The sequence below is a fragment of the Capra hircus genome, chromosome 16 (genome assembly GCF_001704415.2).
Source record: "Capra hircus breed San Clemente chromosome 16, ASM170441v1, whole genome shotgun sequence".
NCBI classification, from domain to species: Eukaryota; Metazoa; Chordata; class Mammalia; order Artiodactyla; family Bovidae; genus Capra; species Capra hircus.
In genome coordinates this window covers 41,568,880-41,595,640 of record NC_030823.1, presented here as the reverse complement: position 1 = coordinate 41,595,640, position 26,761 = coordinate 41,568,880, and the positions used below count along the sequence as shown (strand labels likewise).

Sequence of the window (26,761 nt, the reverse complement as noted above, 5' to 3'; positions counted from 1 at the left end):
CTAACAATGTTATCACACATTTAGCAGCTTCACGTTTGTTGTCTTACAGTGTCTGTGGGTCAGAAGTCAGGACACGATTTAGCTGTGTCTCCCAAGGCAGCCGTCAAGCTGTCTGTCAGGGCTGTGGTCACATCTGAGTCTTGACCAGGGAAGGGTTTGCTTCTGAGCTCACGTGGTTGTTGGCAGCATTTGGCTCCTTGTGGACTGCAGCGTGAGGACCCCATTTTGTCAGCAGCTGTCAGCCAGAGGCCACCTGCAGTTTCTGCCACATGGGTCTCCCCCGAGTGGCCGCTTGTTTCCTTGAAGGTGAATGGACATTACAGTCTAATGTAGTGTAACCTCATATGTGTAATTACATGAGCTCTGTCACCATTAGCATACTGTATCGGCCAGAAACCTGCCACCGTTCCTGTCCACATTCAAAGGGACAGCAGAAGGGCATGAATGCCAGGAGATGGGGCGCATAGGGGGCACCTCGGAGACTCTTCCCCACATGGTTGGTTCTAGTTTGGGGCTACTGTAAATATTCATGTGTGTTTGTGGAAACATGTAATCATTTTTCTTGGTAAATACCTCCCAAGTGTAACTGCTGGGTCACATGGTAAGTGTACGTTGAGCTCTGTAATAGCTTGCGTTCTTGTTCTGTAAAGCTGTGGTCCTTGTTGTTGTTTAGTCACTAAGTCATGTGTGACTCTTTGCGACCCCGTAGACTGCCTCACCCCATCTTCTCTGACTTCCATGATTGCCCAGTTGGCTGAGATTCATGTCCATTGAGTTGGTGATAGTATCCAACCATCTCATTCTCTGCTGCTCCCCTTCTCCTTCTGCCTTCAGTCTTTCCCAGCATCAGGGTCTTTTCCAGTGAGTTGGCTCTTCACATCAGATGGCCAAAGTATTGGAGCTTCGGCAAAGTTGTACTGTTCTTCATTCCACCACAATGTATGAACATTCTGATTGCCCCACACCCATACCAACACTTGGTGTTGCCTGTCTGTTTTAATTTTAGCCATTTGGGTGTGTAGCTTGAGTGAGTGTGTAGTGGTATTTCACTGTGGTTTTCCTTTGCATTTCTGTGATGACAAATAACATTAAGCATCTCTTTTCATGTGCATACTGGTAAAGGCTGAGCCTCATGTTTTTCCCCATGTGAATATCAATTGTTCCAGCATCATTTGTTGATCTTACCATCTTTGTGGAAAAAAAAAAAATTGAAAAATAGTATATAATAGATCAATTTCTAAACTGTCTTCTGTTCCATTTATCTGTTACCTATATGTTTCTCCTAATGCAAATGAAATATAGTTGACTCATGAGTTTAAACTGCATTGGTCCACTTATACTTGGATTTCTTTTGCAATAATAACACAGTGCAGTATATAATATACTACACAGTTTGTGGCTGGTTGAATCCATAGATATGGAGGGCTAACTGATACTGATTTATAGTTTGTGTGTGTGTGAGTAAGAGAGAGAGAGAAATCTATCTAACTGTAAGGTAATACTGGCCTATCAGAACGAGATGGGAACTTCTGTTTATTTATTTATTCTTTGGCTGTGCTGTGCAGCTTGCGGGACCTCAGTTTCTAGGGATTGAACCTGGGCCACAGCATTTGAAGCCCAGGGTCCTAACCACTAGGCCACCAGGGAACTCCCTCGCCTTTCTTTTCTACTTTCTGAGATAGTTTGTGTAAGACTGCTATTACTGGGCACTTCCATGGCAAGTGGTTAAGGCTTGTGCTTTCTGTTTTTTTTTCTAGGGTCAGCTTTGGCATAATGTTTCTCAAGGAATTTGCTATCATTTCAGTTGTCAAATATGTTTTTAAGGTGTTTCATAATATTCCTTTTTTTTTTTTTCTAAAGGTTTGTTCTTTTTCCCCATTGTGGACCATTTCTATAGTCTTTATTGAATTTGTTATAGTATTATTTCCATGTTATGTTTGGTTTTTTGGCCACGGGATCTTAGCTCCCTGACCAGGAATCCAACCTGTATTCCTTGCATTGGAAGGTGAAATCTTAACCACTGGACTGCCAGGGAGGTCCCTCTGTCATCTTTTATTTAAAGAGAAGTTAATTCTTTATTTTATTTTCTTCTGCTCTGGGTCTTTGTTGCCTTGTGCGGGCTTTCTCTAGTGGCGGCGAGTGGGGGCTCCTCTCCGTTGTGGTTTTGGGGCTTCTGTGGTGGTGGCTTCTCTTGTGGAGCATGGGCTGTAGTCACACAGGATCGGTAGTTGTGGCCCTCCCGTATCTTTTAGATGTCTATAAAATATGCAGAGATGTCCCCCTTTTCATTCCTACTATTGGAAAATAATGTCTTTTTAAAAAAATTGATCAATCTGGCTACAGATTTTCAGTCTTAGTATTCCTCAGAAAATTGGTTTTTATTTTATTGATTTTCCTCTGTTGTTTTTAAGTTTTAAATTTTCTTTCTTTCTGTTTACTTTGGGTTTCACTTGTTCTTTCTCTAGCTTCTTTTCTAAAGTTACTAACTAAAACTGTAAACTTCCTTCTAAGCACAGCTTTAGTTGCATTCCACAAATTTAGATGCGTTGTGTTTTCATTTTCATTCAGTTCAGTTCAGTCACTCAGTCGTGTCCAACTCTTTGTGACCCCATCGACTGCAGCACGCCAGGCTTCCCTCTCTATCACCGACTCCCGGAGCTTGCTCAAACTCATGCACATCATGTTGGTGATGCCATCCAACCATCTCATCCTCTGTCGTCCCCTTCTCCTCCTGCCTTCGATCTTTCCCATTATCAGGGTCTTTTCCAGTGGGTCAGTTCTTCACATCAGGTGGTCACAGTATTGGAGCTTCAGCTTCAGTCCTTCCAACGAATATTCAGAACTGATTTCCTTTAGGATTGACTGGTTTGATCTCCTTGCAGTCCAAGGGGCTCTCAAGAGTCATCTCCAGCACCACAGTTCAAAAGCATCAATTCTTCAGTGCTCAGCTTTCTTTATGGTCCAACTCTCACATCTATACACAATTACTGGAAAAACCATAGCTTTGACTATACAGACCCTTGTCGGCAAAGTTATGTCTCTGCTTTTTAATATGCTGTGAGTTCAGCATATTTTTTCTGTAATTATTTTGTCTTCTTGATTAGCGCTCTTATTTTGAAAGTGTCCTTGTTTATCATTGGAAATATCTGTTAGTTTGAAGTTGTCTGAGATTAATATTGCCAGTACAGCTTTTGTATGATTAGTGTTTGCATGGTCTATCATTTTCCATCCTTTGGCTTTTGAGCTGTGTGTGTCATTTTGTTTAAAATGGGTTTCTTATGGGCACTCTATAGCTCAGTCTTGGGTTTTCTCACCACTTAGTCTGATAGTCTCCGCCTCTTAATAGGAGTGTTTCATTTGTACTCAAGGTGAATATGAATGTGGTTGGGTTTAAGTCTGAAGTGAAGTCGCTCAGTCGTGTCCAACTCTTTGCGACCCCATGGGGTGTAGCCTACTGGGCTCCTCTGTCCATGGGATTTTCCAGGCAAGAATACTGAAGTGGGTTGCCATTTCCTTCTCCAGGGAAACTTCCTGACCCAGGGTTCGAACCTGGGTCTCCCGCTTTGTAGGCAGACGCTTTACCGTCTGAGCCACAAGGGAAGCCCTCGGGTTTAAGTCTACCATCTTGCTTTTTTTTTTTCATCTGTTTTTTGTTTTCTCTCTCTTTTTTTTTTTGTCTTCTCTTGGATTGAATTATTTTTTGGATTTTATTTTTATCTCTACTGTTGATTTAGGTGTACCCTACCAATTATTATTATTATTATTTTTACTAATTAGTGATTGCTCTAAGGTTTACAATATGTTACTTTAAGTTACCACAGCCTATTTTCAAATGACATACTATTAAATAATTCACATATAAGAACCTAACAGAAATATGCTTCAATTTTCCCTTTTATCCATTGTACTATGTGTCATAGATTTTACTACTACATATGGCATAAACCTCACAGTACATTTAAAGTATCTTTTAAAAATAAAAATGTCTTTGCTAACATGTTGACCATTTCTAACGTTCTTCTTTCATGTAGATAAAGTTTCCATCCTGTATTGTTTTTCTTCTGCTTAAAGAATTTCTTTTAACGTGTTTTGTGGTACAAGTATACTGTTGACGACCACTGCCTCTTTTTCCTTTTGAAAAAGTCTTTAATTTGTATTCATTTTTGAAAGAATTTAATTGGATATAGAATTCCAGGTTGTGTCCTGCCCTCTGTGGGTATTTTAAAGATATTATTTTTTTTGAAATGCCAGATGGCCAAGTTTTTGTGGTTTTATTAACACAAACGCAGTGTGCAGACGAGCTGTCTGTTTGTTCATTTCTCTGCTGAGCGGCCTGGCGTAGGATTGGTGACTCTGAGGGCCGGCAGGATTGCTCTTTCCACACTGGCTTTGAGTCCTTGGAGGAGACGTGTGAGTAACCTAAGCACAGGAAGGTTGTTGCACGTCAGCAGCACTTCAGGCTCCCTGAAGTTGTGGACCAGGAACTTCCGGAAGCCACTGGGCAGTATGACCTTCGTGTTCTTGTTGCTCCCGTGACCAGCGTTGGGCACTTGTATCTGGCCCTTGAGTTTCTTGAGCACCCTGTTGTCAGTGCCTCTGGGTTTCCATCGGTTCCACTTAATTTTGACATATCAGTCTGACTGGTGTGGGTTCAACTTCTTGGTCCTCTTTTTGACGAGCTTCACGAGGGGTCTGAAGGTGGCCCTGATGGCTGTCACCTCTGTAAAGTGGGCAGTGCTGAGGAAGAGCCAAAGATACTATCCTATTGTTTCTTTGTTTTTCTTTTGTCCTGCACAGTTATGGATCAGAAGTCTGAAGTCATTTTTAATCTTGATTAATATGTGTAGGTAATGTTTCTCTTTTTTTTCTGGCTGCTTAGAATATTTTTCCCTTTTCATATTTTTAGAATTTGGTTATGGTGTACTTTAGTATACTTGTGTGTTTGTTCTGCTTGGGGTTTGTTGAGCTTCTGGATCTGTGAGTTTCTAGTTTTCATCAAACTTAGAAAATTTTCAGTCATTATTCAAATATTTTTCTCTTTGGGGTCCTCCACCATCCTTCATTTTAATCAGTTTCTGCTGCGGTGTTTTCAAGTGCACTTACTTTTTTCCTGTAGTAGCTAATCTACTGTCATTACCATTCAATGAAATTTCTATTTCAAATATTTTTTTCATCTCTAGAAGTCCTACTTTCTTCTTATACCTCCCATTTCTGTCCTTACTGTGATCATGGTTTCCTTTAAATTATTTTTTAAAAGGAAATCTTTAAATTATTTGGCTGTGTAGGGTCTTGGTTGTTGCACATGGGATCTTTAGTTGTGGCGTGCAAACTCTCAGTTGTGGCATGTGGGGTCTGGTTCCCTGACCAGGGATTGAACCTAAGCCCCCTGAACTGGGAGCATGGTGTCTTAGCTACTGAACCCCCAGGAAAGTTCTCTTTTTAAAATTTATTGAGATTTTTTACTTGACATACAGCATTATATTAATTTCAGGTGTACAACATGATTTGATATTTGTATTTTTTAATTGAGCTAAATTCTTGAATAAAGCTGGACTGGTGAGACTCATGGATCTTGTGGACTTGGTTCAGCTTCTGACAAGCAGTTTGGCTGCTCAGACCTTACCCCTCTTTCAAAACCGTGTCTGAGCTGCGTGTTCCAGATGGGAGTGAGTCCTGCTCGTCATAAGGAAGTGGACTTGTTAGGATTCTTCCAGGGCTCTGATTGGTGTTTTGAATGGAGCAGTCCTTCATTGTGTCCACTGTGGGACATTTAGTCCCCCAGACCCCTGCCTTCTAAATGCCTGTGGGGCTCTCTGGTCACTGTGACGGCCAGAAACACCTCCACACACTTTTAAATGCCTGTCTGGGGGTGATTCCACCCCAGAGTTGAGATCCACTGGGTCGTGACATTGCTTTGAGACTGGCCAGGTTTGTGTTTTGTTGGTGGTGAAATGCTGCAGGGAAAGACACTGGCATTGTCCTTTGCCTGCTTTGTGTTGGCTTATGTATAAGAAGTGGTTCCTTTGTTTTACTCTTTTAACTAAAAAATTAAGTACATATTAATTGAGTATCGATACCAGTTACATTCGAAGTGCTGAAGATCAGCCTTCACCAAGGTGGTAAAGTGCCTGCCTTCAAGGAACTGAAACTAGCAGGGACAGACATTAATAAACAAGTTATATAATGAAGAATTTCAGATGGTATCATAAGGACATCCACATGCAGAGGAGCAAGGATGAATGATGCCTGTCCTGGTTATCAAGAAATAGTTTTCTAAAGAACACAGGTATTTTAGCATGAGCTAGAGAATCACCTGGAAAATAATCGTATTAGGCAGTTCTCAGATTGGTAAGAAGTCATTTGTGAGGTCACTGTGAGGTCTGACTGACCTCACAGAGCAGTGAGTTGGAATACAGCGTGGGGAAATGCTTGCTCCTTTCTTGGCAGCCCCCGAGAACGGTCTTGAAGTCAGGCTTTGGTGTGCTGAGACCCTAGAAGGCTCTGTGAAGCCAAAGTTTGAGGAATTCAGAGAGTGTTGCTATTTAAGCTCCTTGGTGGGGCTGTGCTTCTTACACACTTTGAATATCCCAGAAAGACTCTGTAAGGAGCCAGCATCAGTGGTGGGTCCCCAGGGAAGAGGAGGCTGTTGGGATGAGAAGGGAGCTTCCTTTTTTAATTTTTTAAAGCAGAGTATATTTACATGGCTCACATAAAAAGGTACAAAAGCATATATGATGAAACAGACTTCTTTGGTGCTGTGTATGGTTTAAAGTTTTTCCTCTGGCAAATATTAGCTGTTCAGGAGATGAACTAATTTAAAGGGAAGTTCCTTGGAGGTTATGATTCACAGTGATTAGTTGTATCTCAGGAAGAAAGTTTTAGTTTAAATCAGAATGAGACTTCCTGAATAATAGAGCTGTTTGTGTTAGTTCCATCTAGTTAAATAACTTACATTATTATTTATGGGATAGCATTAAGGTTGTTGCTTAATAAAATGTGGTCTAAATAAAACTCTATTATTTTGATTAAGTAGAAGAGCTCCAGTCCTTTTGGTACCCGTCCTTTTAGCTGAGTCATCATAGGCAGGTTCTTTAACCTCCCTTGCCTCAGTTTCCTCATCAGCAATACTTCCATACATTTATTGTGAGAATGAAATAAAGGAGCTAAGTAAATGTTTGCACTTAATATTTACCAGATGGACTGAAGGAAGCCCTCAAGAAGGCAATGAACTTCATATAATATGTTCAAACCCAATCCATTCTGCTCTTTGTTGCCTGCTCATTCATTCAGCAAATATCTGTGGAAGGTCTGTGGCTCAGCAGGTGAAGAATTTACCTGCAGTGTAGGAGACACAGGAGAAGTGAGTTTGATCCCTGGATTGGGAGGATCCCCTGGAGGAGGAAATGGCAACCCACTCCAGTATTCTTGCCTGGAGAATTCAATGGGCAGAGGAGCCTGGTGGGCTATAGTCCAAAGGGTCACAAAAGAGAGTTGGACACGACTAAGCAAACAAGCACATAACCTGTGCCTGATACTGACCCAGGGATACAGTGATGAGCAGACACAGAGTCTGCCCACTTGGAGTATATAATCCGGTGAGGACACAGACATCAGTCGGATATCACACACTTAAAATTGCAGTTCGGCTTAGTCCGAGAGGAGAGGAGAGGTGTGGAGTACCGTGGAGAGGTGCACGATGTGAGTGTATATTCAGGAGATTTGAACATACAGATATTCTCCTGTCAGAGAAGGAATGCTTTCCCAAGAGTGACTTAGCTGGCATCTGAAGGAGAAGTTAAGCCGTCAGAGAGAAGGGAAGGAACAGCTGGTGCAAAGGCCCCTTGACAGAGGAAGAAAAGGCAAGTGTGTGCGTTGTGGGCAAAGCTGGGGAATGTGGTGCCAGACCTGGTATGTCAGAGGAGACGCATGGCCAAACTGAGAAGGTTTATCTGTGTTAGAGTCATCGTTGTTTCCTGGGGCGGTTGGGTGGATGAGATCAGAGTATTGTTTTGAAGAGAGAGTCTGCTTGCAGGGTGGAAACTGAATTAGAAGAGAGCCAGCATGGATGTGAGTGAGCTGATGAGAAGGCTATGGCAGTGGTCCAGGCAGGGGTTTTTGGAAGCTTAAACTTTGGACTTAAGTGACGTTGGAAGAAATGGAGCAAAGTGGATGGCCTGATTCCACAGATGTTTAGGAGGGCATATGGGAAGACTTGATATGGTGTTTGCTCTGGCAGGTGAGGGGAGGCGCTGCCCAGGGTGGTCTTTTAGATTCTAGTTTGTGTATTTTGGTGGAAGGTTGACTTTCACCCAGACAGGGAAAACAGAAGAGGTCATATGTGGTGGAGGGAGAGGATTATGAATCTGCTATGGGATTTGTTAAGTCCAGGAGAAGGCAGGAAGTTGTAGAACTCAAGAGCGGTGTGGGCTGGATCCCTAAATGCATCAGCTTGTGGATGCCTGGAGCTTTAGGAGGGAGGGGAGCATGTTCAGGTTTCCAGTTACTTTCCATACTTTCTAATCTTATGCTGGCTGACCTTCTTGTCCTAGGGAAGAAGGGGCTCTTGAGAAGGACTTCGGATGAAGTGGTAGGGTCTTTCCAGCAGAGTCCTTGCCTCCCTGTGTGGGAGCAGCTGGGCATGAGGAATCTTTGGGGACCCTCTGTGGACTGGACTCTTCCTCTCTCCACTTCCATTCTTTTCCCCAGAAGGCTTAGCACTTGCCGTCTGAATCAGCTGGGTGGAGTTTGGAGGCTGGCTCCACAGATTAGTTCATTTGTCTGGATATTATCTGTGGATAATTGGGAATTGGTTTGAACATCAGTAACAGTAAACTAATCATGACTCTCTCAAGCTGCTTGTTTTCTTCCTTTGGAGATTTGTAGATTTCCTCCTAGGTTGTCTGTCTCTGTCTCTTGTCTCTCCCTTTCTCTGAGCTGTGGCCATGTCAGCTAAGGGTTGAAGGTAAATTTGAGAGTGAGGGGAGGGATCCAGAGAAAGAAACAGACTAGGACCAGGCGAGTGGGCCACATGCTGCCTGCGGGTTGGTCTGTTTATCTGTCAGCTTGTCACTAGCTTATTTTCAAAAACCTGACTTTCTTTTCTGCTGGGGATTGGTATCCTGAGCGACAGGTAGTAATAGGAACCAGTGTTCATGGTTTACGGCTTCCTTGGCTCCAGATAGATGCTGAGTGTAGGCAACTGGGGCCCCCTTGTGGCTGGATCTGGTTCTTCACTTTTGGTCTGCTTACTGGTCAACGTGGAGGGTGGCGGTGGGCAGAGATGGCAAAAGGAAAGTTTGGCTCACTTAACACCTTTTGTGGACTTTGCTATTGCTGTGGGTTTGGTGATGGTCCCCTGCCGCTGCTACTCAGCTGCTTGGGCCCTCTGAAGCCAAATTCAGCCTTCTTGAGGTGTTTTGACTGTGAACCTGAACCTGGAAGCCCTCTCTCCATGTTCTCTAGCAAATTTGGGCTTCCTGGGCTACTTCTTACAAGGAACCCACCACAGACCTCTCTGCAGTATGGAAACGGGTGAGAAGTGCCAGAAGTAGTTGTTTGTGTGGGTCGCCTTTGGTTTTTTGATGTCCATTGGGTGGCACTGCAATCTTACTTTTGTTTTTATTTTTCTTTGCAGCCAAGCTCTGCTCCAGGAAGTGAAAATGTGGTGCCTCGAGAGCCGCTGGTAAGAAGCCACGATATATAGTATGAGTCTCTATTAATTAAAATACGTAGTATGATTCTCTGTTAATTAAAACACTGAGTTTAAAGAAGCCTGATGACCCTATAGTCATGCGTCAGTAGTGCCGTTGAATATAGGAGTGGAGGTGTTCTGTGGAGACCCAGCCCGTCAGCGACCTCTCACTTCTGACTGCTTTTCAGGCATGCAGAGCTTAGCGAGATTCCCTCTTAGTAAAGGCTGGTCTTTTCTGGAATGAGGAGTACCCACCCCTGGTCTGGTGATGCACCGTTTTATTTCTTGTTAATCAGTGGGACGCCCAAAACCTATGGTGGCTGAGCTGAAGCGAGGTTGCTGGACCTGACCAAGGAGCTGAGCTGCTTGATTGTCTGAAATAGCCATTCTGTTCCTCAGAGTGAGGGCACTTCAAGTGGCCTTTGAAGAACAGAAAAGAGAAAGAGAGTTCTGTTTCTGCCTGGCCTGTAATTAGATTTGTGATGCTCACTACCAACATTCTCTGCTAACACAGTTGATAGGGAAGAGGCCTACTAAGTGCTGAAGCTAATTCTCTTTACACAGTGCGTTTGCCTTGGTGGGCTTGGCCTGAGTGCCTGCCCCATTTTCTGTTTTGCATTTCAAGGCCTACTGCAAATCCTCTTGGCTGAATATTAAGCCCTTTTCTGTACTGGAAATTCCCTGGCAGTCCAGTGGTTAAGACTCTGCACTCTCATTGCTGGAGCCTGGGTTCAATCCCTGATTGGGGAACTAAGATTCCACAGACTGTGCGTCACAGCCAAAAAAAAAAAAGACTTGATCTCCAGAGAAGTTTTACAGAGGGGCCAGCTTTATGTTTAACTTCGCAGAGCTTTTTCTTTCGCTGAATAGTGATAGCAAACTTAGGGATATACCACCAAGCTTTTGTTTCAGCAGGGCCTGTAGTTTCACCTGTTTTCCTTCCCTCTCCTTCTGGAGGTATGGGAGGAGGTGACGTGAGGCCCTTACTGGCATGAACAAGTCTGAATCCCGGCCTGTGCTAAGACTTTCCAAGGCAGGAGGTAAGTTGGATCTGGCTGAGCTGGAGGAAGGCCCGGGTGGCACCAGCCCTGTGGGACTGGTGGAGAGAGCCGCTCTTGTCCTGCATGTCACCTGCTCTTCCCAAGGACGGCTCACTTCCTGCCACTCCCCTCGTGGCTTCATTTCCCTCTTTTGGTATTGCGTGGGCTCTTCCTTGTGGTCTTGGTGGTGTGAAAGCCAGAGGAGGCTTTGCTCGGCCAGTCCCGTAGGTTGGGAGCTTGTTTCCCGTGGGGCCTGCCTCAGTGCCCCTCAGACTGAAGTTGTAGTTGGCTTTGGACTAAAGTTCAAATTGAACGCTCTAGTCCTCTTCAGTCCTTTATTCCTCAGTCTCTTTTCACATTTTTATCTACTCATTTAACTACTGATCACCAGAAGAGCGGCTGGACCATCTTTAGGGCGTTCTTTCTAGCATGGAGCCCTGAGCAGTCGGTGGCGTCGCTGACTATCGGGTGCTTGGAGCCCCATGGCCCTTCTGCTCTGCTAATGTTTCTGTGCACTGCTCGTTTCCTGCTGCATTCGGCATCTGCACGTTGGTTGCTTGTATTTTTATTTCTTTCTTTTCTGGGAGGCCCTGAGCAGTCTTCAAACCCTAGTAGCCAGCGATCGTCCAGAGTTCAGACTCATTCTCTCCAGGCCAACTCCACAATTACCTTATATTTAATTAATATTTTTTCCCCTCTTTACATACTTGCTGCATAATTGCTCAGAGGAAAGAAAACACATAGCAGCAATTTATATATATATAAAAAAACAATAATTAAAAAAAAAACCCGAAATAAACTCCCATCTCATTTGGGTTGATCCTATGAGTTGGGTAATTAGGGCCCTATTAAAAGGTAGACCCTTCCTCCTTCCCTTCTTTTTTTATTAATTTTTTTATATTAAACTCCCACAGTCTCTCAGTCATGCCCTTATTGCTTTTGGCCAACTATTTGCAGCAGCCTGATTAAATGAGGGCACCAGCCGAGTTGTATGCTCTTGTGTGAGCTACTTCTGCCTCTTGGGAGAGGCAGCAGGAGGGTACCAGGCAGAGAGGCTGCTGAGGGCCAGCGGTGGCTTGTGTGGCTGGTCAGGGGGACAGGACGAGCCGCTGCGAACTGGCAGCAGGCTAGAGAGAGTCACAAGGTGCCAGAGAGGTGATGGGGCACCCACCCACAGAAAGCCCCCTAGCACTCAGCCCAAGGGCCTATCTATACCCTCACCCCCACCCCCCAGGGAGGTTCCTCAGGCTGTATGTGTTAGCTGTCTCCTGGGTGCTCAGGAGGAGCAGACAATTGAAGAATAAAGCTAAGCCTTCTCCCTAAGTAATTTATATATCTTATTTGGGGAAGAAAATGCATTTGTTACATGCAAGACAATTAGCAAATGGCACAAGGTTGTATATAATTTTAGCAAACAGTACAAAATTGTATATAATTTGGTGCAGAATTGCCTGGCTGGGAGTATAAGAGAGCCTTCATTATTCAGAGAAGGAAGAGTTCTCTGGTGGGTGAGGGGTTCCTTAGGGATGGTTTTTGTGAAACTCGAGGCCAGGGCTGGAGGAATAGGATAGTCCAGTGTTGGAGGGAACACCGTGCTCAGTTATTTCTGGTTTTGTTTTTAACCAAGTGGAGTGCATATTTTCCACAAAATTCCTAAATGGAAGATGCCTGTTCTCTATACTAATAAGGCTAAGCTTGGGATGCTGCAGGCAAATAATCATGTTCTTTGTCTTCAGAACTAGATGAGCACTTTGGGGTAATTTTCCCCTTTATTAAAAGAGAGGCTGTACTGAGGAGTCAGCATAGTGCAGGTGACATTGTTAGGTGGATGCATGGAGGTGTCTGCACTACTGCTTTGCTCTGTTTCTAGGAAAGGAGGACCTGGTTTTCATTTCTGTCCTCTCTGGACCCTAAAAGCTGGTTTGTGATTTTGAGTTGATAAGTAGGCTCATTCGCGTCTGACTCTTTTGAGATCCTACAGACTGTAGCCCGCCAGGCTCCTCTGTGCATGGGATTTCCTAGGCAAGAATACTGGAGTGGGTTGACATTTCCTCCTTCATGGGATCTTCCTGACCCATGGGGTCTTCCTGACCCATGGGGTCTTCCTGACCCAGGGATTGAACCCGAGTCTCCTGCGTTTCCTGCATCAGCAAGCGGATTCTTTATCACTGCACCACCTTGTGGTCTCTAATTGGCACACTTGTGTGTGTAGCCATCCCCTCGTCTTGATTCTGGCCGCGTAGTGACACTGCACGTTACCTTCTCTTGCCCCTGCAGACCTCCTTCCCTCACTAAAGAACCAACCCAGCAACTCTGGCCGTATTAGTGGGGTAATTGCTCTGTAATGTCATGATGTCCTTGGGGTGGTGATTGGTGAACAGACTCCCCTTGATAAATTCTGTGAACTCCCCACTGAAATTCTCTGATTGTTAATGACAGAACTCTTTGCCAGAGTTAAAATGGCTGATTACTTTTTCTTTACACTTTGTTCACTGAGCTTTGCCTCCCAGGACAAGCTCCAGAGTACTGACCTCTAGCTTCCCTCAGACCTGCTCAAAACCTGTAAATTTCCAATAGACCTGGCTTTTCTCATCACCTATGTGGGCACATGCTCAAGCCGTCTCAGAGGCTCTGGGCTGGTCCCCGCACTGCTCTGCCAGGATCAAGTGCTCCTGCCTAGTTGATAAACCTTTAAGAATGGCTGGACGATTGTCTGCATCGAGTTCCTCCCTTGCTTTGATACAGAAGTAATCTTCTTAGAGTCCTTCCAGTCATACAGGTTGAGGGTATTTGAAGCAGCTGTAAATACGGTTTCGCTTACGGTCTGCTCACTTTTTTCAGGACGAGTTCCTCAGTGTTCAGCAGTACAGTTGCTTATGTACTTTATATAATGCTTATGGATCTGGGCTAAACTAGGATTTCAGCATTTTGCTCTTTGAAACCAGCTTATTTCTAATGAGTGAGTCTTCTGCCATCTTCTATTCCTCTGACCTGTAGGTATAGGTTTTGTTTTTGTTTCTGTCCTTTTTCTGCATCCCTCTACCAAAATAACCTCAAACAACAGCTAATGTTCCTTTATAAATGATGACGGCAATTCTACTTTATTACCTTCCCTGTTGCTGCTGCTAAGTCGCTTCAGTTGTATTCGACTCTGTGTGACCCTGTAGACGGCAGCCTACCAGGCTCCTCCGTCCATGGGATTTTCCAGGCAAGAGTACTGGAATGGGGTTCCATTGCCTTCTCCTATCACCTTCCCTAGGATTAATGTTTTTTGGTATGCTGAATTCTCTCCCCCTTTTTTTTCTTTTACCTTACATCCCCATGACTTAATTATTCTATAACTGGAATTTTGCTCCTTTTGATCATTTTCTCCCATTCCCCCCACCCTCCTCTGAGTTCTGTTTTTTAATTTTAATTTTTTAGGCTCCACATATCTGAAGTACAGAAGTATCGTGTCTCCTCAGGTTTCTCCCGGAGGCTAAGACAGAGCCTTGCCTGGGGTGAAGGGGTTGGGTGGGTGGTTCGTGTGTTTGATCTCTACCCTTCTTGGGGAGCTCTTCTACCTCATACCTGGACACCTAAGATTTTCTCTTTGGTTTTTAAGTCAGTTAACCAGAGGCTGGCAATCAAAAGGCTTTTAAGGGACTTCTCTGGTGGTACAGTAGTTAAGACTCTGTGCTTCTAATACAGAGGGTGGGGGTGAGGGGGGAAAGGATTTGATCCCTTGTTGGGGAACTAAGATCCCACATGCCATGTGATGTGGCCAAAAAGTAAAATCTAAAAAATCTTGGTGAATTCAGGGAGCTCCTCTTTAGGAGAAGAGCTGTGGCCGGTCGCCTGTCTCCTGGAAACCTCTCACAGGCACCTCTGGCACAGTCTCCTCCGCATTTGTGTCTTTTGTGGTTCCAACACTTAGCTAAACTTGTTGGCGGGCTCACGGTCGGTAGGTGATTCTCATGTTTTTCCCCACCAAAACATTTCTGAAAGATGACATTCACATGCCCAGTGCATTTCTTTGTGTATACTCATGTGAAATAATGTGTGTATGTGTGTATGTATGTATAGAACATACAATACACATATATTTATTTTATAAAGTTCAAAGCACTTGGCAGAATAAAATTGATTTTAACATTGTATTCATGAAAGAATTTTATAAGCATGGATCAGTGACACTAGCCACTTAGATTTTAGAAAATTGCCATTTTTCCAGGAAAAATAAATAAATACGGCAAATCTAAAGTATTAAGCATTATTATCTAAAGAGTCTGTAATGGTTCATTCTGTGAGTGTAACAGAGTTAGGTTTGCTCAACTGAGCTGTGATTTCCATCTGTTTCCCACTCAGGGTCTACTTGGAGGCAGGTGACTGGGGATGATGTTGTAGCTGCTGCTGCTGCTAAGTTGCTTCAGTCGTGTCCGACTCTGTGCAACCCCATAGATGGCAGCCCACCAGGCTCCCCCGTCCCTGGGATTCGCCAGGCAAGAGTACTGGAGTGGGTTGCCATTGCCTTCTCCGATGATGTTGTAGGGATAACCCTAAACCTGCTCTATTTATTTATTTGTAAAAAGTGAGCCATCTGCCTGTTTTGGTGCTTACTGTACGAAAGGCACAAGGCACCCCTCACAGCTGCTGTAAGAAACTTGGAACCTAAACTAAATGTAAACACCCAGAGGGTGGTGCTTGTGGTACACCCCCGGCGTGTCGAGTGTCCTGACTCTAGATGTGGGGCCAGAGGTCCAGGCACTGCAGATTGGAGGAAATATTGGCTTTCCTCCTCCCCCAATCCCCCAAAACATTGCTCTTTAACACTGACACCCCTTGTCAGGAGGGAGCCTGAGATTCCTGCCTGTCCTGTGGATTGGGGGAGGAAACTGGTGAGAATTAAATGCTGAAATGGTTGAACCTGAGAAAAGCCTCATTCTGTCTCTGGTGGCTTCTCTCTAATCTCTAGGCTACTTACTGATTTTGAAATTACTGCCTCTTCCTGCTTCGTCCTTCCTATTACAGACCTAGGAGGTTTATTGAATAGACCAGGCGGTGCCCTTTAAGTTGTTTCCTCCTCCAGGTAAATGAAGAGGTGTTTTTTTTTTTTTTTTTTTCTGTTTTAAGGTATCCTTTTGCAAATAATTATTAGATGAATCAAAACTCTTAGGAGTAATAATTAGAGAAATGGAATTTGAAATTGGTGTTCAGCTTTGTTTACATTTTGGGTTCCTGCTTTCGTGGTAATACTTTATATTTGCTGTAGTTCCGGTAATCAGAGGCCCAACTTTTGGATAACTGAGCAGTGTCCTCCTTCTGGAGATGTGGGAACTGGCAAGCTGAGTGTACAAGTGCCTTCTTTCAGAGGCACAGTGATTGGGGAATTGGGGTTTTAATCTTGTCACCAGCTTCATTCTTTGAAAAAGTGAAAGCCGCTCAGTTGTGTCTGACTCTTTGTGACCCCCTCTTTGTGACCCCGTGTACTGTAGCCCGCCAGGCTCTTCTGTCCATGGAATTCTCCAGGCCAGAATACTGGAGTGGGTAGCTATTCCCTTCTCCAGGGGATCTTCCCAACCCAGGTATTGAACCCAGGTCTCCCGCATGGCAGCCGGATTCTTCACCATCTGAGCCACCAGGGAAACCTCCCTTTCCTCTTGGAAACATGGTCTCAGAAGTTCCTACCTAGGCGTTGCTGGGCATGGGGTATCTAGAGCTCTTATTTGGGCAGAGTGACCGTCTGAAAATGTTTTTTTGTTTAAAATAAGTCAGTATCTTATTTAATTAGTTTTGGCTGCACCTGGTCTTCGTTGCTGCCCACAGGCTTTCTCTAGTTGCAGCGAGCTGTGGCTACTCTGCTGTGATGCATGGGCTTCTCATTGCGGTGGCTTCTCTCGTTGTGGCTTAAGGGCTGTAGGGCTTGGACTCAGTAACTCTGGCTCATGGGCTTAGTTGCCCTGTGGCCGGCATGTAAGATCTTATTTCCCAAACCAGGTATCAAACCTGTGTCCACTGTATTGGCAGGCAGATTCTTAACCACTGGACCACCAGGGAAGTCCTTTAAAATCAGTCATTATCTTATGTGAAAGAATCTTCATGCAAAAGCTGCTTTTACAGGGTGACCTAAAGGGGGTTATTCTGTATGACAAATTCAGCAAATCCCCCACAAACCTCCAGTTTGTGAAGCACTGGATGTCATGCTTTGGGCAGCCATGTGCCCTGCGCTCTCCAGGATAATTTCAATTTAAAATACTCTAGCCCCTTGTCAAACCATGCAGACCAATTTGGGTTTGAAGAATCCACTGTCGTAGTTAACCCCACTCTGCGCTGAGAAGCCGCGGGAAGATAAAGTGGTGCTCGGTCTGAGAAGGACGCGCTCATGGCCCTCCCTCCTTCCCTCCCAGCTCTCCTTTCTTTTATGGTTTGTAGTTATAACCAAGATTTATGCCTGTTGCTCCACAAATCTTCTCCCTGCCATTATGAGTTTGTCTGCGCAGTCTAGAGATGGGCTGACACTGAGTGATGCTCAAGGTAAATCTGCGAGGGGCGCTCCTTGACTCCGAGTCAGCCAGGAGCCGACTCCTGGCCCCTGTGGACGGGAAGAAGACGTGCTGCCACCTTTGTGACCTCTTGCCTTGGTGACCTTGGTGGCACCGCTTTCCTGCTTATGTTCAGAGAGTCTGTGGGGTGGCACCAAGAGGCCTTTCTCTGTGTCTGCTCTGGTCCAGTCGGGCCACAGCAGCACATCTCCAGGGGCAGGGCTGCCGTTTCCAGCTTGGAGGGGAGGAGCTGCTGATGGAATCCAGCACAGAGGTTAACGATTGTACATGTGTGAGTACCCAGTCACTAAGTCATGTCCGACTCTTTGTGACCCCGTGGACTGTAGCCCTCTAGACTTCCCTGTCCATGGGATTTTCTAGACAAGAATACTGTAGTGGGTTGCCATTTCCACCTCCATAGGATCTTCCCGACCCAGGGGTTGAACCTGCCTTTCCCATACTTGTAGATGGATTCTTTACCACTGGGCCACCTGGAAGCCCTGGTCATACATAGACACGGTTTAGCTTTTCCACAGTTTGCTGAAAATGGGTTTACTAGACGTCTTCTCCCCCCTTTCCTCATACTTTGTATTTGCTGTATCCTTTTGTGTGTACCTTTGACTCATTTCAAATCTCTTGTGAAATGAAGTGGCGGCACCAGGAAATACATGCTTTAAGAAAAGTGTCAAGCTTGCATTAAACACTGACTAGCTGTCATGGCGCTGGGAAGCTACGCACCAGGCCTGGGCCCTCTGGCCCGTCCCTGCCTGGTCACACCCACACCCACACGCCTTCTGCAGACCAGGAGGGAGTCAGCTTGTCTTCAACCTAAAGGCCAGTTGATTTGTTAGCGAATTAGGCCATTTTATTAAATATCCTGTAAACAGGTGAAGTATAATGTGAACAGAGGGATCAACAAATATGGTGTGTTTTGTAAATACAGATGTAAAAAGAGGATTCTGTGAAAACTAAGCCGAATGTTTTGTTAAATGCAAATTCCTAAAAAGGTTGCTGTCCTTTTAGATGTGAGTGGAGAAGATACTAAAAATCTTGAAGCATTCTGTACTTAAGTTTGCTTTGCTAATGTCTTTTAAAGGCTTACTTTGCTTTAGAAATTGTGAAGGGTGTATTACAGGTGAAGTTTATGCAAGAAAGACGTCTGGGAACTTCAGTCTGTGGGCCCACACTCAAAGAAAAGCTCTTGGCTTCACATCAAAAGATTAGCAAATGACTGCGTTTGTTTATAGGTTTTAAGTTCATGTGAAATGTTGAAGGTATGTAGATAGACTCCATTTTTAATGATTCTCTGCTTTAACCGATTTTTCGATTAACTAACCTATTACTAGCTCTGATCACCGAGGCCGGAAGGACTTCTGCTCTGTGATGTGCTGGCCTCTGTGCTGGTTTCTTTGTTTTCATTATCTTGTTTCATCCTAACAATTGGTGAAGATCCCTCTTCCTCGGGGTACAGTGAGGAAAACAAGCCCAGGTTCCCATAGCTAGTCAGCAACAGGATTGTGGTGTAAACCCCAAGATCTTGAGCAGGCTGGGGTAGCAGGCGGGCAGCGTGCCCACCTCGCGGGGCACAGAGGTGTGGGAGACTTTGGCTTTAGGCTTTTTTAGACTTTATTTTTATTTTAGGCTTTGGCTTGTTCAGGTGCTGCCTGGTGAGTCTGTGCTTCTCTGAAGCCGCTGCCTTCATGCACTGTCGCTGGTTGGAGTCTTTTGTGCGCATCTTAGCTGTTGAAAAGGCACCTATTAATTTATCACAGGTGATGTGGGCCTCCTTGTGCTTGGAGGAGGCGTCTGCACCCATGTACCTCACTAATGACGGGTTACGGGATGGAGGCGAGATAATAGGATCTTTTCATCTCGTCTGTCGAGCACGGTGCTGTGTCCCTGGTAGCTCCTAGGGGGCAGCAGCTGCTTGTTGTTCCCTCTCCTGCTGGCAGAGGGGAGGGTCCACAACTGAGTGCTTTGCGTTCCACGCCACAGAAGTCAAGAAACTGCAGACTTTGGGATCTTCCTCTCTGGCTTTCCCTGCCCCTCAGGTAAATCCTTTATCTGTGTCTCCATCAACAGTCACAAGTCCTTCACTGTCCGTTAAGGCAGCAAAGGCCACTTGCTTTGAAGATAAGAGACTAGAGATGTCTTCAAGAGAGTGAAACCTCTTTGTCACATCTTACTTGTTGCCATTGATAACCCGCTCCAGTACTGTTGGTGTTCTGAAAGTTTCCCCCGTGAACACGGGTCTGTATTCTATTGGGAACACTGCTCTCATGTGGTTGATTATCTGTTCTGCCTGTCAGCACATCCCTTCACTTCCCCCAACCCCCCATCCCCACCCCAAGCCGGGCTGACAGAGGTTTCTCTTCGTTCTCAATGACTCATAAGCACATTAAAGAGGAATCTTCAGATTTGTCAGTCCTTTTAGACTTTGGGGCCCACGAGCCATATGGCCAACTTGTGCCTTGTTGAAGTGAGAGACTGACTCCCCCATGCAGAAGCCCCAACTCTCAGATCTTCTTCCAGTTGTGTGGCTGAAGCAAGTGACGGAAGGGGAAGGTTAGGTTGCAGGCAGAACCGGATGGTTACAGTACACACGGAGAAGCAAATTGGCTGCGCCGGTTCAGCCCTGTGAGGTTTATTTAGGATTAGCTAAGAATCTCAGTCCTGACTCCACTGTGGGAGGAGCCGGTGACCACCGCTCCTGGGCTCTGCCTTCTTGCGGACTTTCATCCGAGGAATCCCAGGACCCTGGTGCGCTGGGGACCGATGGGAGCTTCCTTGCCGGCTATGAGTGGCTTTCCTCAGAGACACAGGAGGCCTCCTCACCTCACCTCTCCAGCTCACTCTCTGTTGTTTCTCTGAAAAATGGCAGTTAATAGAATCTGCTAATGAGCAGGAGAAGTAACTAGAAGTAGTGGCAGACCATCCAACAGTGGAGTGGTTTATAATTTCTGTTTATCAAATGATTGTTATTGTCATCATTGTTGCTTCTGTTGGATTTTTGAGGAATTCAGCCTGGTCTCCAGAGCCTCATCTATAAGACACTTTATTTCTTCCTTTCTCATGTCTAGAAATAACTTTATTCCAGTGAAATCCAGGTCTGTGGTTCCCCCCACCCAGCCCCTCCCAGCTGTATTTCTCCTTGGCCTTTCCGCTCAGCTTCCATTACTCAGCGGGCTCAGGCAGGTGGGGTATCCCCCGCTGGCCAGACTGGCAGAGCTAATACCGGCTGGAGGCACGCTGTAGTGTTTGTTTTCGCAGTTCCTGGATTTGGTTTAATGTACAATTGATTTTTTTAATGTATTTAATCATTTTTTTCTTACCTCATAAGGATTAACCTGCACAAACCTCATTTTATCCTAAGTGTGGCTTTGGGAGGAAGGGAGAAGAAAATTGAGTTTCTCCAGCTTATTTTATTCTTTCACTTTTTATTTTCTGAATGGCTTTTCCTGCCGAAGCAGCTCAGTAAAATACAATGTATTTTAGTGGCCATTACTTACTTGTTACTAACTGGTCTCTCCTGCTTCCCTTTGTCTGTGAACTAAATACAGGGGCCTAACGATAATTGGTAGCTCCATCACAGGCTCACCAATTATAGATCAACAGGGAGAGCAGCCCAGGGATGGCTTGTGGTTGGCACTGGCTGCCCACCTAGCACTCTTGAGCTCTCGTTCTGCGTCTGTCCCGAGTCAGGCTCGACTTGGATGGGTCCTCTCCTGATTTCTTACCTTGGCTTCCCTAATTTCATCACACAGTCTCCCCAGTTTACACATTTCAACCTCATCTCATCCCTGCGTGTGGTTTTCACGTCCATGTTGTTCTTTCTTAGCTCCTGCCCCTTTGTCTCATCTGTAAAGTGTCGCTGTGGAGAGACTCCGTTTCTGTTTTCTGCGTGTGTCCCTGATGTCTGGGATGGTTAGGTGGTAAGCTGCAGATAAAAGATTATCTCAAAACCAGTGGTTTTCTGTACAGTTTCATCTGCTGAGTCCAAGTGAAGGCACGTCTTCACTTGGGGGCCCAGTTTGGCCCTCTTTGAGCATTTATCTGGTTTGTATTCCAGCTTATCCACTTGGCTCTGGCACAGGACGGGGAAAAGTTGAGTCTCACTGTTAGGCTGCCAAGCTCTTGTGTCAGGCTGCTTGGTGCTGAAGTAGCAGAGGAGCCCCTGTGATGCATGGCCATATTTCCAAGCAGAAGACAGTTTTTGTTTGTTTGTTTCCTGGAGGCTTGGCACCTAGCCCCCTTGCTGAACCCTGCCTGTCTGGGGTGGCCGTATATCCTTACCCCTCAGCTCCTGGCAGAAGTAGGCACTGCACACACGTTTGTGGAGCGTGTGTGGGTGTGTCCTCACTTACGTAGGTGGTGGTGATGAGCCATGGGGCTGGGGTGCACTGCTGCTGCCTGCCGGGACTCGGGGGTGCAGCGTAGCCACCCGCGCGCACACACAGATGTTTAGTGTACCCCCACCACGCAGGCAACATAAAGCGGGCATTTTATGAAAGGGATCGTCAGAGGAAGCATTATAGCTGAGACCTTTATAGCCTTTCCATTATTATGGTTTAAATCTTGACAGTCTTTATTCGCAGTGACACGGGGACCAGCAGAGACAGTGCTCACTGCCCCCTCCCCGGTGCTCTCCCCACATCCTGCTCTGAAGCAGTGATAGGCATCATTGAGTGTGCAGGCAGCAGGGCTGCTTTGTAGTTTGTCTAGAAACAGCTCCTTTTGACTCAGAAGTTGGAAACCAGATGACTCACCATTCTGTTTGTTTTATTGCAACTGTCGTTTCATAAAATGCCCTGAAACCTTTAAATGCCAAAGTCAGGTTTTTGTCTTCCTTCTCTGTTTTGTTACCTCTCCTGTTATCTCTGATCTTTTCTTTCATGTCTCTCTCTTCTGCTTCCCTTTCATGATTATTTTCCCTTTCATTTCTCTCTCCCTCTTTCTCTCTGGAACCATCGCCCCGCCCCCAGCTCCGCCGCCTTTGTAGTTGAAGTGGTCTCTGTTAGCATCATGACTTCTCTTCAGGTTTACTGCTGTGGATTTAGTCTCCACCCCCACCCCCCCACCAGTTTATGTGTGTGGTTTAGAAATGGAAACATACATTGAAGTTTATAAAGCACTCACTGGCTTCAGCTCTAGAAGCTAAGTGCCACGTCAAATCATAACAGTAGCTCACTTTTTGTGATACTGCCTTTTGCAAACTTGTGGGTCTCCCCGACAGAGCCATTTCCTCCCTTGAGTGGGTACCAGGCTCACAGTGTGACTGAGATCTTCAGGCTTTCCTAGGACATCCGGTAGGGTTCCTACATCAGGATGTTGATTGCAGGGAGAGGGGCCTTGATCTTATTAACCGTTTTCTCTCCAGAGATGGTATTTATCTGGAATTCCTGAAGTAGAGAGCGCCTGCTCATTCTCATGGCTGAGGTGGGGTGTCAGGATCTAAATTTTTAAGGACTTGAGCTCTCCAACCAGGACTTGTTGGATCTTTCTCCCAGCAGTTTCTGACATTGTGGCACTCGATTGAGTCACCTGATGGATGACAGGAGTATCACTGGGTGTTCAACACCTGGCCAAGGAAACAGGGACCCTCCATGGATCTACCCAAAGGAGGGCAGACAGATTGTGGAATTTTAATGAAGGGGGGTGGGTCCCTGATGTTCATCTGCTTTGGAGCATAACTGAACCCCAGCATTTACTTCAGGAATGTTTGTGGGAATCCTGCACTGGTGTCGGTAGTTATATTCCACATTTATCAAACTCATAAATCCTACCGAACTAATTTTAAAAGTTTAATCCACATTGTGAGTGGATTCTTTACCAACTGAGCTATCAGGGAAGCCCAATTTTAAAAGTAGCTAATTATAATGAAAAAGAACAACAACTTCAAATGCACAGGAACCTCTCTTAAATGTTCCTTGTTTTTCTTTCTTCTTCTTCTTTTTTTAATGCCTTTGGTCTGTTATGGCCTTCAAAGTGAGCCGTCCTCTGAATTGTGTTGTGAGAAAACCCCTTTCCTACATATCTCCAAGGAAGGAGACTATTGTCCATGCTGTGAATGGGGGAAGATATGGTATTGTTACAGTATTTAACAGATTGACGGCTGTGAGCTTCAAGCATGAGTTCTGTCTGTCTGCTGGGCAGTACTCAACATAGAATGCTGTGTTTTAACCCACTTGGCTCAATGTCTGTTTCTGACACAACCGCTTTTCATGCTGCTGGAAAACAGAAAACCACAGGCTGTTAACTCAATACTCTTCCCTTGTGGGGCTAGGGTGGGAGCAGGGCGGGGGCACAAGGGGGTTCAAATCAAGTTACTCCCCACTGGAGAGACACATTCCCTCCTTCCAGCTGACAGTTTGGACAAGGATTCTAGAGTTCCTGGCCACTTGAATTAAACCTCAGTGAGGGGTGCCCTGTGGCCCGCTTATGACCTGGGCATTTACTCCTTGGACCGGGAGCAGCCTGCCAAGTGTCTCTTGCAGGCTCCCTCTGGATTCCCTACCTATGGATGTCTTCTCCCTTCCCTGGCAGAGCCCTTTGAGAGGAGCAGAAGGAGCATTTAGTGCTTGTGGCCTGCTCATTCCTTGGCTTCTCTGCTGAGCTATCCAGCAGGGGTGCCAATTCTTCCATTTAGCTGACTATTACATAGCCCTTAAAAGGGAAGGGTTTATTTTAGCTGGCTGCTATATTGATTGCTATAGGGACGTTTCTATTTTCACTGGCTGCTATATTGACTGGGAAAAGGAAAGGGGCCGTATTGCCGGGAGCTGTCATATTGACTGTTACAGAAAAGATCTGTATTTAAGCAGTACCAGTGCACTGGGATCTCCCAGGCAGGATATTAATGCTAATTCATCCGCTCACCCCCTGCTGTGAGTGTTATTTGTTTAAATCTGTAGATTCCCACAGCGCGTTTATATCCTCACTAGAGTGAGCTTCGCTCCCTGTAATTATTTAACATTATATGCTGATATAAATTGTAACAGTTAAAGAATGGTAATGAGTAGCCAAAAAAGAGAAGAAGAAGAAGAAAGAAAAGAAACAGAAAAAAAAAAGAAAAAAGAAAATATAGTAAAAACCTATATAATGTGTACATGTAATTTATGTTGTATGTATGTGTGTTCGTATGACATTCGAATGGCAGAGTCAGATTCTAAGGCATCAGTGAGGTGCGTCTGCCACCCTTTCTCCCATTCCAGGTTGATTTGTTCAATGTTGCTGCATCCCCGTGTTGTGCCTCTGTGTGTCCATACACATGTGTACACGTGCTCACGGCACCCACCAGGAAGAGACTGTACTGACGTGTGCTCATACCATCTACGTGTGTTCCGTGCAGCAGCAAGAAATTTCTGCATTAACGCCTCAGCTTTCTGATGAGTAGCTGATGTTTCCTTGAGCTTCTGTGTCGGCTCAGGAGCTCCAGGATCGAGACCCGTACCCTGGGGAGCGCTCAGTTGGGATTGAACTCATAGGCCATTGGGTGTCACTGTCGCTCTATTGTCTGTTGTCGAAAGAGGGCTGTTACGCTGGGGAAACTGGATTTCAAAAGAAAGTTGTTTTTCTGCCCAAGTGGAGGGTTGTTGGTTTGTTTGAGATGTTTTGCATTTTGAGACCCACGCCTCCCCTCTCTTGCCTCTTTAAAAGCAGCTGTTTTGTTGGCTGTTTCCACCATGGTAAGCTGGGCATTTTGATTTTGTTTTTGAAAATTGTGCGCTGTGTTTGAATATCACCTGGAGCACCCCAGAGGAGGACTTCCATGAGCAGAAAAGTTCCACGTTTAAAAGAAACCAAGAGGCAGCTCCACAGCGTTCTAGAAACCCACTTAATGAGGATCGAGGCCCTGGGCAAGGAGGACGGCAAGTCTCCTTGCCCATCCTAAATGTGCCCTGCACCTTCAGCTTCCCGGCGGCCCGTGCTGGCTGCGTGGAGGTGGGAAGATGATGGTGAGTGAGGCGGTGGTGAGGCGCAGGCGCATCTTCCAGCCGGCTGCTCCCGCAGCGTGGAGCTGTGCCAGGCTTCACCACAATTCATACTGTGTCAGTTTAATAAATGCACTACTTAAATTATGAAATTACAAAAGAAAAAAGAGAATGCACTTATTCAGACTCTTAATACATTAAAAATAAGGCATTAAAACTCTGACTTTTTTTTTTTCTTCCAGAATCAATAATGAACAGGAAGGGTTGTAGACATTAACAGTCATGGACATTCAAACTCTTATACATAAATTATCTTAGAAAAATGCACATAAGACTTGAATAATGTAAATACATTAATGCATTTAATAATTTAAACATTAAAGCGCAAGCAGGAATTTGAGGCAGAGGCTGTTCTGAGGTAAGGGATTGGTCCTGGAGCGAGTGTGTCCTAGGATCGATGGGTGATTTCCCCTTGAGACACCCTGGAAAGAGAGTGCCTGGCTGGCTGGTGTGAGCTCCCCTGCCAAGAATCCCTGGACATTCCTGAACTCTGCTACCTGCCAGCCCCTTATTTTTGCATATTCTGACCTTCGTCCTCGATTTGGTGTTCTCTCTAATCCTGTACTTCTAATTGTTTATTAGAAAATTAAATGCTTCCACTTCAAAGAACAGTGAACTCTGAGAAGGTCTTGGTTGGAAAACCAAACTAAATTAAAAAAATCCTTCACCAGCAGGCTCTGGCTGCCTGTGATTCCGAAACACTGAAGTGGTTGGCTCCTCACAGCCAGTCGTACTCTCAGCCTGGAGCTCCTCTCCAACACCGAGGGCCCTGGATCCAGGCTGCGAAGTGATCGGAGACAGACCTAGTGGGAAAGCAGAGATGATGGAGTGTGTTAGCCTGTGGGTGCCAGGCATCACTGTGGCAGGTTGCCATGCCAGGAAGCAAGACAGGTGCCATGGAGTCAGACTCCGAGGGCAGGGGTCAGCCTCGCTTTAATCTGAGGGTTTAACCATGGGATGGACTGATGTTACTGTTTTTTCCCCCCTTGCTTACAAAATCATGTTTGCAATGGCAGAAAGTGACTGGAACATTAGAGCCCCCTTTTCTGGCAGAATGCAGAAATGGTTGAATTTCATTTTTGATACCTACACTGTAACGTGCTCTGGCAAGAACGAAGCGGCTAGGACAGCATGACTAGGTTTCATTGATCAGCCCCAGTGCTGTTCTTCAGTAGTTGCTTAGCTTCATTTTATAGCCCAGATCGTGTGTGAGAAACTGGGAAAACCTCAGACACTATGTTCAGTTCAGTTGAGTCACTTAGTCGTGTCCGACCCCATGAATCGCAGCACACCAGGCCTCCTTGTCCATCACCAACTCCTGGAGTTCACTCAAACTCACATCCATCGAGTCGGTGATGCCATCCAGCCATCTCATCTGTCGTCCCCTTCTCCTCCTGCCCCCAATCCCTCCCAGCATCAGAGTCTTTTCCAATGAGTCAACTCTTCTCATGAGGTGGCCAAAGTATTGGAGTTTCAGCTTCAGCATCAGTCCTTCCAAAGAACACCCAGGACTGATCT

At 45.4% G+C, this 26,761-nt stretch overlaps 1 protein-coding gene across 2 annotated transcripts in view; it reads left to right on the top strand.

The window, feature by feature from the left end:
- Positions 1–26,761, top strand: part of PEX14 (peroxisomal biogenesis factor 14) — a 142,037-nt gene that overhangs the window by 4,534 nt on the left and 110,742 nt on the right. For both annotated transcript variants that reach the window (XM_018060359.1, XM_018060358.1), the window contains exon 2: positions 9,635–9,682. In XM_018060359.1, the coding sequence (XP_017915848.1) occupies positions 9,635–9,682 (48 nt within the window). The remainder of the gene's footprint in view (positions 1–9,634; positions 9,683–26,761) is intronic.